A 15,299-nucleotide genomic window follows, 5' to 3' on the forward strand; every position below is an offset into this window, starting at 1 on the left:
GGAAATAGAATTGGAATTGAAATGGAATTGAAGGCAATAGAATTGGAATTGAATATTTATGGGTGGAATTGGAATTGACCAGATTGAATTTAGGTGGAGGTGGAATTAGAATTTAATTGAAAAAAAAGTATTTAATCCCAACTCTGGCGCTGGCATTTAGAAAGAGATATGTTCCTGGTTATCTATTAGTAAGAACTCAAATTTAACCGGTCTGTGCTGTCAATATAACAGGGCTCTTTGTGTAATATATTACTCACCTTTTAGATTTCCTATTGTTTGCATTGATATCTCCTTCCGTTATCGGATTAATTTGCAAAACCTGACAGTGAACAGGTTTCACAATGTTTCAGTGAAGAACCCCAGTCTGCATAAAGTAACACATCCCACAGGGAGCATTGCATTGGGTGTAAAGAGGTGATTGGCTTGGTGGTGGGATAGTAGGATACCCACTGACCTTACCCCTGAGCTTTCCCCTGAGCTTACCCCTGAGATTTCCCCTGAGCTTACCCCTTAAACTAGGGTGAATGACTAACAAAAAGATTAAAACAGAAAGACTACAAATAACTCAAAAACACCCATAAAACTCAACTCAGTTTTATTAGTATAGGTATTAGGGTAGTACAAGTCTTATAAAAACAACAAATCATTTAGCTCAGTCAAACCAGGTCTTTCTCCGACAGGATGGGAGCCTGCAGGTGGAAAGTATAGAACTCCAAACGTCATGCCTCCTGGTCCCCTTGAGATCTGCCAGAGTCAAATAATTTATAACAAGTCGTGCTTAATGGATTGCCTTCCTAAAAATGAAATTACGAAGAAAAAAAAAATCAATTAGCCTTTAGTGACCCAGCTGTCCAATAGCGGCAGCAATGAGGTATCAGCAAATTGCTGCTGCTTGCTGCGGGGGGGGGGGGGTTCAGTTGGTGACAAGCATTTTCTAATAGGGCAGAAAACTGCACTGACAGAAGCTAGCATATAATAGAGGTAATTAGAATTTAAACCAGCAGCAGTTTTTACAGTAGAAGCTTGACATTCCCATTAACTCAACTCTCAGATGTGTTGAGGTGCAATCACCTTGGGGTACAAAATGGTCCTTAATCATTTGCTAAGCCCTGGCACTTTTGTCTCTAGTTGCAAAACCCAGCAGCTGTGAAGCCCATGTGACCAAGAGAGGCAGGAACAAAACACATTTGGATGAAATAGTATATCACTACAAATTCATTTTTTACACAGCTCCCTCGATTTGCACATTCAAAATATGTATGAAATGTAGAGGTCAGAAAATTGAAAGGTCATAGTGACACATGAAAATGCTCTTACTAGACATGCTACCCATGAGAGCTTATTAGTTATTGATTGGAGCATTGTCAGTAGTTCATGCTTAATTTGACAGTAATTCAACATCATTATGAGAACATTTCTGTCAAGTGTCTCCCATCTGCTGTGATTATCATTATAATGAGAGTTCATGTACAACAGGAATTGAATGTGACACTTTTGCTTCTTGGCTTTTGATATTTATAAAGAAAGAAAGCTCGGTCTTTGTGTTAACAAATAAAGGATAAATATGTTACATATAAGGATTATAATATTTCTACAGCCTATGTTGTTGTATGCTTCTTATCCTACCTCCTCCTGTAGTCACATGACAAACCTTAATATTGACTAAGATGCGATGTCAGCTCTTTCCATCACCAGGAGGATTCTTCACAAGCTTATAGAAACAGAACTCAATTGGCTTTGTTCTCACCAAGGTTTATACAGTTCTTCCAGAAAGCTTGACTTCACGGTTACGAAGCTCCCATTGGATTTGCCTGTAACCTCCAGCTCTGATTTTTTTTTTTTGTTGCACTTTTTATTGATCATCCATAACTTCTTCAAAAAGCATAATCAGAATTGTGAAGTGACGCTCATAAGAAACTAAGTTAAGTTGACAAACGTTTCAGCTAGCGCCTTCAACAGTGACATTTCTTCATATCAAACTACATCTACATCTAATGGCAGTTGCTGTTGAAGTTGGCTGGCTAGCTGAAATCCTGAACCAGACGGAGCATTACCTGAACCAGAAAGAGCATTACCTGGCAGTGCAGGCTATATATACAGTATATGTGTGTGTGTGTTAATACCTTGAATCTCATTATTCTTCCAAAACAGAGCGACACAGATAAGTCAAATAAATCCCCAAATTAAGACGACACTGGAACTGTTGATAGACAATAATCCTAACGTTTCGCGAGCTGTGCTGCCAGCTTCTACAGAGGTACATTGAAGCTTTTAACAAATCATATGGGAAATAGTGAGCACAGAGAAGCCAAGTTTATGTGCTGTAGCGAATGTTGCTACATTTGTCATCTTGTAACACTAGAACTGTTGAAACATGTTAAAACATTTGTTACCGTTTCATGTAATTTGTGTCCGAAGCAAATAACTAGAACTCTAGACAGCTGTTTAATATTCTTCATCAATATATTCGTGTGGCAGAGCAAAGCTCTGCCCTTTAAATTGGCAGGGATGGGGTTAACTTCCCCTACCTGCCTGGGTTTATTATGTTCAGGTGGCTGGGGTTGATTAGTTGATTAGGTTGATTAACGATCAATCAGCGCCCAGCCACCTGATATAAAAGGAGGCCTCTGCTTCTCATTTGGAGAGAGGGAGCTGAGGAAGCAGGTTGGTGTTTGTTTTGTGGTTTTTGAATTTTCTAAATCCAGTGAAGGCATTGCCCAGCCTGGAAACTTTATTTTTGTGAGTTTTGTTTTTGCTTTATTTGTGTTTGAGGATCTGTTATTTTGCCCTTGTGCACTTTATTTTTGTTTATTTATAATAAAATAGTTATTTTTTTGAACTGCAGTCTGTCTCTGGGCCTCTATCCACTCGCCAGCCTGCCACATTTGGTGTCAGAAGTGGGATAGCGCCACCTAGAGGCTCAGAGCAGTATTTATTTATTTATTTTTTTTTTTTTTGAAAAAAAAAAATGGGAAAGAAGAGCAGACAGTGGAAAAGGCAGGACAAGCAGCAGCTGAAGAAATGTAAGCTGCTGCAGCCACCACTGGAGGACCCAGCCAGCCTCTTCCCCTGGTGTTCCTGGTGTGGGAAGGAGGACCATCGTTGGCGGTCCTGCCCAGACATGCCACCGGCAAACTGGTGTGGCCGGTGTGAGGAGGACGGCCACAACTGGGCAGGATGCCCCTACAACCAGGCCCAGGAAGAGGTGCCGTGTTCACCCCGGGCATCAGGGGCCACCCCACTACCTCCAGCACCACCACCTTCACCACCGTCCCAGGAGATCTGGGACTGGTTGATGCACCCTGAGGCAGACCTCGTCCACGATCTCCCCATAGTTATCAACACGCTGTGGCGTCGAGATGGGGAGAGGTGGGAACAGTGGGAGGAACAGCACCACCCGGCCTCCTTCCCAGAGGTTGCCCTCATGGTGGTTAATTACCTGGCGGTAGACATGGGAGATCCACCGGTCACTCCAATAAAGAGAGGTGAGCCGCCTTCCCGAGAGCCAGAGAGGGGTGAGCCGCCTTCCTGGGAGCCAGAGAGGGGTGAGGAGCTGCCGTCGCTCCCAGAGCCAGAGAGGGGCGAGGAGCTGCCGTCGCTCCCAGAGCCAGAGAGGGGTGAGGAGCCGCCGTCGTCCCCAGAGCCAGAGAGGGGTGAGGAGCCGCCGTCGCTCCCAGAGCCAGAGAGGGGTGAGGAGCCGCCGTCGTCCCCAGAGCCAGAGAGGGGTGAGGAGCCCCGTCGCTCCCAGAGCCAGAGAGGGAGGAGGAGCTGCCGTCGCTCCCAGAGCCAGAGAGGGGGGAGGAGCCGCCGCCGCTCCCAGAGCCCGAGAGGGAGGAGCCGCCGCCGCTCTCAGAGCCCGAGAGGGAGGAGCCGCCGTCGCCGCTCTCAGAGCCCGAGAGGGAGCCGGGCCGCCGTCGCCGCCTCTCCCACCAGAGGGACCCGGGCCGCCGTCGCCGCCTCTCCCACCAGAGGGACCCGGGCCGCCGTCGCCGCCTCTCCCACCAGAGGGACCCGGGCCGCCGTCGCCGTGCTACCTTGGAGATTCGGGGCCCCCCTCAACCAAAGAAGGCTTGGGGGCTCCGACATCAACCCCGCCCACCACCACCCACCATAACAGCCCACCCAAGGGACATAATTGGACTCTTGGGGGGAGGGGGGTGGGGAGGGTGGGGGGAAGGGGGGAGTTGGCCGATTGCGGCCAGTGTACTTTGTACATGGGGGGAGGTGTGTGGCAGAGCAAAGCTCTGCCCTTTAAATTGGCAGGGATGGGGTTAACTTCCCCTACCTGCCTGGGTTTATTATGTTCAGGTGGCTGGGGTTGATTAGTTGATTAGGTTGATTAACGATCAATCAGCGCCCAGCCACCTGATATAAAAGGAGGCCTCTGCTTCTCATTTGGAGAGAGGGAGCTGAGGAAGCAGGTTGGTGTTTGTTTTGTGGTTTTTGAATTTTCTAAATCCAGTGAAGGCATTGCCCAGCCTGGAAACTTTATTTTTGTGAGTTTTGTTTTTGCTTTATTTGTGTTTGAGTATCTGTTATTTTGCCCTTGTGCACTTTATTTTTGTTTATTTATAATAAAATAGTTATTTTTTTGAACTGCAGTCTGTCTCTGGGCCTCTATCCACTCGCCAGCCTGCCACAATTCGTTATCAATGTAAATGCTGTACATGGTCATTTTCTTTTTTTTTTTTTGTTTGATTTACAAAACAAACATGTCATTTGTTTTGAAGTAATTTCAACAATGAAGTAAATTAAACAATCACTCCCCAACATTCAGATAACAAGCTCAGTATTATTAGTATCGTAATAGTGTAGTAGTGTTGTTGTTGCAAACTTTAATTAACCACGGTGCAAGGGTGTTTATTAAATGAATTCAATGTCCAGAGCCTTATAGCAAACCTGTAAATAATAATAATGTTGGAAGTGGTACAGCGGCATGTATCACTTCTGATTATAATCCCACGGGTTTGACCCGTAACCCAAAGTCCAGTTCTTTCACCCACACAAAACACATAACACACACACAATTCTTACAGTGCGTGATTTTAGTGCTCGTGGTGCAAAAAGTGGAAAAGGTTAGTGGTGATATCCGGGTTTTACGCTGGCCTGCGGCTGCAGCTCCAGATCGTGCTCAGTATTCTTGGTGAAAAACGACACACAAGACAAACAGTGTTAATACACAGACAAGCAGAACACTCACGGTTTTTAGTATACACAAGATGGGCTCCTTCTTGGTTATTTGGCTTAACCATATGCAAAGGAACAGATCACAAAGCCACGCCCCCCTATTTATACCCTCACCCATGACCCCTAGGTTAACGAGCGCTTCCGCTCCTCCAATCCTCAGATGCCACGCTGTTTACCGTCCGGGTCAGTGAGCTTGGGTACCGTAGCTCCGCCCCTTTCCTAAATGGCCGACTTCCACCAACCCTTCGGAATAAATTGTCTTGCCATTTGTTTAAGGTTACTCTGTTCCTTCTTTCTAGTGCCCTCACCGGTCGGGAAGGAGATCTAACACCAAGCGTCATTCAATCTCTGTCACACATACCGTGAAGTGTCTTCGAGTTCCTCATTACAGTGCTTTCATGTATCTGTGTTGCATTTTTGTATTAATCATGAATCATTTTGTCATTGACATTTTCAAGGGCGTTTTGTGCCTCTCTCTGTCACCCCAACCTAAAGGTTAAGAGAATCACAACCAAAAATTCGAAACCATTTAAATTGCCCAAGCACCTGGCATGGGAGACCTCATTGACAGAACTGGAGGTCTCACCTCTTAGAAGATGGTCCCCAGCGGGTTGAAGTTCTATCCTGGATCTGTAGTGTATTTATACTACAGATCGGCAGACTAATATATTTAAAAAACGCAAGCTTTTGAAACCACCTTCATCTTGTCCTTTGAATGAATCCATGACCATGCGTGCATTTAATCTCACAAACAATTTATTCACACAACAACTCAATCCAGCCAACTCCGATATATAACATCAGTGCCTGGTGTTGAATAGCTTGTATGTGCCATTATTATTACACACCACCTTCAGAGCTGGCACAGAAAGAACAGCATTTTCAAGACATTTCTGTACTTTCTCTCCAATTCATTTGTGCTTTGGTAAATACTTGCATCAATTCCAGTGTGAGAACAGGAGAGCAGCTCACAGTTCCTTGCCCAGGCTGTTAACAGTGAATATATTTCACCCCTTGCAAGTCCTCTGCGCAGATCATCCATCACCTTATTGAAACACATAGCTTGTGGATTAGAGTCATCTCTGTCATTGTCATCTCTATTAGTACCATAGTTCTTCAGGAACCGTGCTTAGCATTTTAGATGGTATTTTCCCTCTGCAGCAATCAGGCAGTTTACGCCAGCTCTCCTGAATCTTACTGTGCTGCCTCTCAGTGCAACTCAAACCATTTCATCAGGGGCTTGGAGAGCTTGCTCATTGCATTCTTTATCCCCGGGAGTGTCTTCTGGATAAAATATATATTTCCTCCAATCAACTGATCTACTTGAAGAATGACAGTTATTGATTACCTCCATTGTGTGAGGAAATTGTTGGTGTTTGACCTTTCTCAGAGCTTTGTTGTTTGATGTGGTTTGTGTTTTGTAAAGTTATCATAGTTATCACTTCAGATTCCTCATCAAGTGATTGCAGCACATGGTTCAGTACATTGCAAGAGTTCTAAACACTTTTCTTACCTCTTCTATTCTGTATGATTAATATATATTATCACAAAGAATGCTTTAAAAAAAAAAAAAAAAAAAAAAAACCTTAATTTTATTAAATGCACCATCCTGAAAGAAACACAGACAAATGCACTGCCTATCTTTTTGCTGTCAAAGCTTAAGCTTATTAAAATAACATAATGAACAATGGTATGAGTGAAGATCTCTGGCTAGCCTATGATATAAGTCAAGTTTAGACAACTGAGTGTCATTGGCCAAAACTGTAAACAAAGTTGCTGTATACCAGGAGCTTCAATTAAGAAGTAATTATTCAGCACTTGATATGCCGCTGTGAATTTCATGGCATGTTTACTAAACACATCACCCCCAAGGCAATCGCATGATCACTGCTGCTGAAGCCCACTTGCTTGATTATTGCATCCTGCTGTGTAAATAACCGTACTAAATAATCAGTACCTGAAGTGATACAAGGCAGCCTGCTTACTGAGCATTAGGCAAATGGGTATGGGAACAGGACTTCCCCTCCGTTCTCCAAGATAGGGCCTTCCATGGTGTTTAGTTTGCCCACTTTCATACCATCATGGGACCAAAACATATTGATAATGTGCTCCCACAGTAGCTATAGTCAGGAGCTTGAGGAATGGCATCTGAAGTATATTTTCACGATATAAAGGGCAATCTTATAAAGGTGGAGCACTGTACTGTACTAAAATGTGCTTTAGATATTCTTTAGGAAAGTCATGAAAATTAAACCTCTTTCATTGGGGCAAAATTATGTTTTAATTTTGAATAGCATAAAAGAGGCACAACAAATAATAACCCACAGCTTAAAGTTTTGTGATAGTGTCCATCAATTTGATCTATAATTTCTGCCGACCAGTTTGGGACTTGAAACAAATACATGTTTATTAGCTTCTTACTGGGCACCCAGCAGGTATATGGAAACCCAGACATGGTTTCCAGCATTCATTTTAGAGAGCAGACAGCAGGTTACTTTACAGCAAAGATCTCCTGAATGGACTATAGTCCACTTAAACCCTCAGCATGGTTATCTGATTGGCATGTGGTGTTTAGGTCAGGATTGAGGTGACAGAGCTGAGAGTGGACTGGTCATTGCTGATTGGCACCATGTCTGACTGTAGCCTTTTCATGAGCATTAATTCATAAGACAAAATTCACAAGACAAAACAGACAAAAAACACACCTGGGGAAATAATATTGAGCTGTTTATGTGAACGGTGGAGAGAAGAGATCTTAGTCAAACATTAAACAATAGGCTATACCTTGGTGACAAGCAGGCATGCAGTGTTGCAATTTAAAAGAGCCCCAGGTAACTTTCACATGCCTTCTATTGTCTTGAGTTTATGGGGCCATGGAACTCTTTTTAAATTTCTTCAAACTCAGTGGTTGAATCATACTTTAATTTCCCATACTTTGTACCTGGATATAAATGGAATACTCCCCGAGTGCTGTGTTTATTTCTCTTGTTAGGATGGCCACAAACATCCCCTTTGTGGGCTTCTTGTTCTTTCAGCCACCCTCATTTGTGGAATTACTACAGCACTCCATGAATCAAAGCAGTATGTATTGGGATTGGGCTAAGCAGGCAGAGGTGTTGACTGAAATTAGAAATTCTATCCTCTCTGTCCTCTACAGGCTCTCGTGAGTGTCCCCCCCCCCCCCCCCCCCCCCACACACACTTCCATGCTGACTTCACCATGTTCCTTTCCACAGGAGCAGTTTTGACCTGGACTACGACTGTTACCAGGATGACTTTTATGACAGGTATGTCACCTCTGTGCTCCATCACGTCTTAGCTACTTATAATCACGAAACAGGGGAGCTAAGATATATCATCCTGAGTTGCCTGGCTGTCCACTGATCCCCCCTGGGACTATCAGCCTTTCACCTCTGCTTCCCCTCCCAGAAATAGGAACAGATACTGTATGTTCATATGCTTAGAAATAAAAACACAGCTGTGGACAGCAGGCTGCGCTTTAAATTGCAATGTACAACTCCCTATCAGCTTGCTAACAGCATTCTATTAATAAAGTGTAACGGCACTGTATATGTAGATTTTTCATGTGTCACACTACAGATTTAAAATGTTTAAACTACTGCTTCCTGTTTAACTTGTCATTTCCTGTGCTTTTCTGGTTGACATAGGAATTTATATATGTTGTATAGTAGTTCATGCGTGGCTAACAAAATAGTTCCCTGCCACACATGTCAATTCACTATATTCAGTATTTCTCAAATGTACTTCCTGGATCATTTTGTCTAGAGAATGTCCTCACCCCTTCGTGTCAGTAACCAACCAGCTGCATCCCATAATGACAGACCTGCTTTGCAGCCAATGAATGGTTTGACTTCAGAGACACTGCTGGGACGAAATGACCTAGGAAGTAAATCAGTAACAGACTTCCTGGAAAGCAAGACAACAAAACTGAAAATTTTCTTTAACCTTGTGCAGTACCATGTTTTTGGTATATGGTTTTCTTTCAAAACTGCACACTTCAAACCAACATAGTGATTAAAAGTACACGACACATAATGCTTATCAAATTATTTTCTTAACTACAAGCGCTTTGTATTGGGCAGAACCTCTCGCCCCAACTGCACGAGATGACACCTTCCTATACAGTGAGAGACCCTACAGATAATGTAACATCCTGTATAATTTTGAACAAATGGTGTAATTATTTATTTAAATGCGAATATCCACATTTTCATATACACTAGCTACACTAAATTATTCAGTACACACACCTACAATAACTTAATTGTGTGCTTGGTGCATGTCGTGAATATCAGTAAATGGTATCTACAGTGTAACCTTGAGTAGTTAATGTACCTGTAATTTGATCCAAATGTTCTGCCCATACTTAATTGTGTGTTATGTTAATAATGACTTTTCCCCCCCAACCTCCATATGCTTTGCTTGCTACTAAATGTTGTTAATTCACTGTCTGTCTCACTGAGTGACTCTGTGTCTAACCCCAGGGTACAATTGCGAGACAAGATTTCAAATGCTTTTAAATGGGCTACAAAAAGCCTGTAAAGCGTGAACATCTGATTTTTTTAAATAGCTCAGCCTCATGAGGGCTGCATTTTTGTACAAATACAAATACTGAAGCTGAAGCAACCACTTCAGGTACTGTAGTATTATGGTTAGAGGCTTAGAGGGACTGGGACACTGTGTAGTATTTAGAGCTGGGGGGCTTGAAAGCAATGTGGTTTAGTGGTGATGAGAGCTGAGGGTCTTGGAGGCAAAGTGGCCTAGTGTTTAGAGCTGTGGGACAGACAGACAGTTTGGTCTAGTGTTTGTAGATGAAGAAATGAGAAAATGTGTAGCTAAGTGGTTAGAGTTGAGGGAACGAGAGGCAGTGTGGTCTAGTAGTTGGTGCTGAAGAAAAAGGAAAGGAGGTTACAAAATGGGACAGTAAGTGACCTCGTGGTTAGAGCGGGGAGTGGGAAGAATTGTGGCCTACAGAATCTTTAGGTTAAATTTTTTCCTCCTGTACAAACTGCCCTCTGTCTTCTTTCGTTAATAATTAGTTAGCCATGGACTGTGTCTGTGAAACAAAGATTGAAAGTGACAAGAGTTATTTATAGCACACAGGCTTAATTGGAATTACAATACAAAGTGTGGTATTGGTATCTTTCAAGGGCCTGGGACCAGGGAACATTTTAATTTAGTTAAAGGAGTTTGCACATGAACCCATTGCTCTCCCCATACTGGCGCTCGATACAATGCAACAATTACAGTACAGAACACTTCTGAAGGCAAATAATTACAAAGCACTTCACAGTTAACTATGAAAACATTTTTTTTAAAACACAAATTAAGAACCAACCAACTGCTTCATAAAGTTGTTGTAACAAACAGAATTATTTTATAACCCTTGTATCGTGTGATCTTTTCTTTCACTGTGAAGCATTTAAAGAAACACTTTTTAAAACATGGTGCCTGGTACTACACAATCACATCAACACAGTAATGAAATCTCTATTTTCAAGCCATGCTTTTAAGGACGATGCCTACAGAACCTACAGTGTTCCTGAGCTATGTGGTGAATTGCTGTGGTGAAGAAACATTTTAACCCTCCTATCATGTTCAGAATTTAGGTACATCTGTTATGTTGTGGGTCATATTGACCCGATGTAATTTCAGACTAATTTAAACAGCCTTAAATTGATTAACTGTTTTTATTTGCTAAGGTTTTCCTCTTTTAATTTATTTTAGTCCAGGAGCTGTGGTAAGACATTTTGACTGCCAACCTGGGATAAATTGGGGAGGAAATCAGGGGTAAAATAATTGGATAAAAATAAATAAGTACATCAAAAGAAAGACCTTGACCTAGCTTTAAATGCAGCAGGGTCTGCACTCTCCTGAAAATAATAAAGCCTGATGACTAATAACTTCCCACAGGGTGGGGAATCGTGTCTCTCAGCTGCTGCAGAACTAACCACTGAAACATGCTAATGTACCAACCTTCTACAGCAGCTTCTCATCTTCAATTGCTGTACAGCTGAACTCTCACAATACAACTTTGAACGCTATCATTCTTTGATGTAGGAGTATTTAGTTATGATTGATCAGAGTCCGATCACATGATCTGCTCCCCCCTTCTCCCATGTCCAAGGGGCTGACGTAAAAAAATATTGAGCAGCACAGAGCCACACGCTTGAATAACAGAAGCGCTCATCCTGCAAAGCACTTTCAGTCTTTGAAAAACTACTGCCAGAATGAGAATGGGCATTTCAAAACTACATTCAAAAGCTGTTACAAAGGAAGCTGCTACACTTTGTCATAAAAGCACTTTTTCAAAACTGTAATGATCTATATAACTGGGAAAACAAGACTAGAACATACTTAAGCAAGGTTAAACAAATATTATTAAATTAAAATAGATAATTAATAACTGCTGAAAGAGTTATTAACTCCAAATGTCCTTTTGCCTTTTTAAGTTTCCCTTAGTATTTTATGACATTTAGTGGGTCTAGTTCAGTGGTATTCAATTCTGTGCCTTGAGATCCATTCCAGTCCTGTTTATTCCAAACAGGTCTTAACTTGGTTAATGGCCACTGACTGTGTACGAGGTTTCCTTGACAACAGTTGAAAAGCTGGAAGCTTTAATCAGTTCATACGTCAGGAAATGGTTGAGAGTTCCACGCTGCCTCAGCAGAGTGGGACTTTATGGTAAAGGAATACTGCAGCTACCAATCTCTGCTCTAACCGAGGAGTTTAAGTGCGCCAAAGTCCGACTGGAAATGACATTAGTAGATTTACGTGACAAATGCGTAAGGGAGGCAGCACCTGTGTTGAAAACTAGAAGAAAATGGACGGCAAAGAAAGCTGTGGAAGACACTAAGGCTGCCCTTCGAATCGGAGATATTATGGGGCAAGTGAAGCATGGAAAAGGAGGTTTTGGTCTCAGTTCAGCCCCTCCTACATGGCACAAGGCAACCCCAGCTCAGTGGAGAAAGCTGGTAGTCAATGAGGTGCAAAAGCAGGAGGAGAGGATCAGGTGTGTAAAGGCCATTTCCCAGGCCAAGCGGGGAGAATGGATGAGATGGGAGAGTGTGGAACAACGCAAGATCGGCTGGCAAGACCTATGGACAATGGAACAGAGCAGGATCAGTTGAGAACATATGATGTTCTCTCATCACCACAGAACCTAAACCTCTGGGTGGGTGAGGATCCCTCATGACCTTTGTGTTCATCACTTGCAACATTAAGGTACATTTTAACAGGTTGTAAGGTGGGTCTTAGCCAAGGACGGTTTACTTGGTGCCATGATCAGGTGCTGCGATGTTTGGCCTTAGCACTGAAAGACAAGTGTAACCTGACCAATAAGTTGCCACCAGTTCCATCAAAGCATTACACACAAAAGACAATATTCCTCCATCCAGGAGAGCAACCACCAAGAAAAGCTGTTAAAACCAAGCCTCGCCCAGGACAACTGGAAGCTGCTAGAGACTGGAAGATGCTGGCAGATGTTGGTCAACGGCTTATTTTTCCACCTGAGATTGCCACCACTAACTTTCGACCAAACATTGTCTTGTGCTCTGGATCAGCACGCCTTGTTCATCTGGTAGAGTTAACAGTACCATGGGAAGATGCTGTGGATGAGGCGTATGAGAGGAAGAAACTTTGGTATGGTCAACTAGCTACTGAAGCGGAACAGCGAGGATGGAGAGTCCGAGTTTACCCAGTGGAGGTGGGTTGTCGTGGATTTGTGGCACACTTTACAACCCGGTTTCTAAGAGACGTCGGGTTCAGTGGCCAAGAATTGCGTCGCACAGTGAAGAACTTATCTGAAGCAGCAGAAAGGAGCAGTAACTGGCTGTGGTTGAGACGGAAAGATTCCAGATGGGGATCTCAAGCACAATAGAAAGAAAGCAACGCTGATGTACAGATAAGTAAGCTGGGCTGAGCTGAGTGGGGGATGGAAGGGGGTGATGGTGGGACGCCAGAATCACTGTTGAGCCCTCTTGAGGTGTCATGGGCTAGTCAGTGAAACACCGAGGATGGAAGGTGCCCACTTGAAGACCCCAGAGATGTACCCTACTTAGCTCAATCCAGACGGTTGTCATGCTGATGCGCTGGGGAGACTGCATTTGGTTGATCCCCGGAGCCAGCATCGCAGTCGTTGTGTGTGCTGATGCGCTGGGGAGGCAAAATGAGCTGATCCCCAGAGCCAGCATTACACTTAAGCAATCAACACCAGACAGAAGGATATCTACATCATCAGATGGAAAGCAACGCAAATGGGTGGAGATGCAGATGGATCATATTAGTTTACTGCAAAGCTACGTCTTAGTTGGTGCTTATCTTGGCGAGAGCCGAGTTCAGATCAGCATGAAGTTCAACATCTATTCTCATGTAATGGAAATCATTGCTTCTTAGCAGGTTCAATTAACTATATTAGAACAGTTACAAGTTACTTTAACAAAATTGTAACTAGTTACAGTAACGTATTGCTTTAAAAAATAGTAACTAGCTACAGTTTCAGTTTCAAGCACAGTTTACATTTTACAGAGCTTTCTTCAGTTTAGTCAGGCAGCAGCTGAAAGAATCCTTTGAAGATCCTGCTATCAAACCCTCTCGTTCCCTGCTCCGACACTGCAAGATGATAAGAAAGGTGTTCATGTTCATGTTTGACTTGCACTGTTGAAGCACTTTCTGATTTCTATGTCATTCATTAGCCATAGCCTTTTTTTTAATGTAAATGAAACAAAGCGGTCATTCAGACAGGAAGCACACTTTAACCTTAGATCAAATCACGTTAACATCAAACATATTTTAGGCGCGTCTAAATTTAGACAAGTAGCTATTATCTAATTTGTCTTTCTATAAACAATACGTCTATTGATCGGCAAGGAAGGGATTTATATCTTACCTCAATCGATTACGTCCTCGATGTGTGCCAGAGTTCACCTCCACCTCCCCAGCCTCCAGTTGCTTTTTGGCTTCATCTAACAGGGAGAGCAGCTTTACATGGCTTCCCTGCAGTCAGCATTCAGTGTGAAAACATGTATAATGTTATCTGATCTAAGCTTTAATAAATAATATATTGCATGTTTCCTGACTGATAAGTAACTATGTAATGATGCGTTACCATATTTCGTACCTGTTTAAAAAAAAAGAATTTACAGTTACAAGCTACTGGAAAAAATGTAATCAGATTACAGTAATGCATTACATGTAATCCCCAGCACTGTCTACCTCAACATTCTTTTGGTCTACTGCATTTTATTTTGTCTTTGTGTTTTGATTTGGTCAACAGCGCTTTTCTTTGTTGTTGGCTCTAGCTGAAATACAGGTGCAGCAGTGTAGCAGAAACTTAAACAAAACCCCTCTCATTCACAGAAAGCCAAGCCTTGTGCAAAGGAAATGACCGCTCTGGCACCATTATTATTATCATCATTAAATGCCCTTGTTCCTTTGTATTGAAGCACATCGTCCTGGCAGCAGTCTCCTAACCCTTGCCACCTGTACGTCTGATGGATTGCCAGTTATTTATCTTGGCTTAGAAATCTTGATCAATACTGGTTTTAATTAAGTTGACTTAATCCATTCTCTCGCTGTCAGAGTTAGAGAATTGAGTCTTCAGTCTTATCTGTTTGTTAATGAGAGGCCGTCTTCTATCACAGAACAGCTACCCTACAGATAAACATTGAAGAGTAAGAGAAAATAGCCAGTACCTTTATTTCTTGAAACTTCCTTACAGTGAAGATATAGTGGTTAATATAATGCCCACTGTGCACCTTAATTATAACATTAAAGAGCATGTTGGTTAAAAATACAGTAAAACAACACGTGTTGTTGTGCTTTTAAGCCGTGTTTCTGCCATTTAGTTTTTTTATTACATCTTTATAACTTTTTACACTTTCACGTTTTAGCTGCACCTTACATCTAGGCCTTTATTAAAGGTCTCACAAACATGTTTCATGCAATTTGGAGTTCATTTCATCATTGGAAACAGCGCAAAGAAGTAAAGATAAACTGTGTCTTTGGTCTAACTCTACACAAACCTTAAATCTTGAGTTTCTCTTCATTTGCTGGACCTACAGGGCTACAGTGCTTTTTATAACTGAACGGGAG

General features: G+C 42.5%; 1 protein-coding gene across 4 annotated transcripts in view; it reads left to right on the forward strand.

Moving 5' to 3' along the window:
• Window positions 1–15,299, forward strand: part of LOC121296646 (RNA-binding Raly-like protein) — a 76,678-nt gene that overhangs the window by 45,058 nt on the left and 16,321 nt on the right. For 3 of the 4 annotated variants that reach the window (XR_005947081.1, XM_041222403.1, XM_041222404.1), the window contains exon 3: window positions 8,423–8,473. The exons of the other annotated variant lie outside the window; for it this stretch is intronic. Coding sequence is in view for 2 of the 3 variants with exons in the window: in XM_041222403.1 (XP_041078337.1) it covers window positions 8,423–8,473 (51 nt within the window). In the remaining variant the exon portion in view is untranslated. The remainder of the gene's footprint in view (window positions 1–8,422; window positions 8,474–15,299) is intronic. 4 annotated transcript variants of the gene reach the window in all.

The sequence above is a fragment of the Polyodon spathula genome, chromosome 21 (genome assembly GCF_017654505.1).
Source record: "Polyodon spathula isolate WHYD16114869_AA chromosome 21, ASM1765450v1, whole genome shotgun sequence".
NCBI lineage: Eukaryota > Metazoa > Chordata > Actinopteri > Acipenseriformes > Polyodontidae > Polyodon > Polyodon spathula.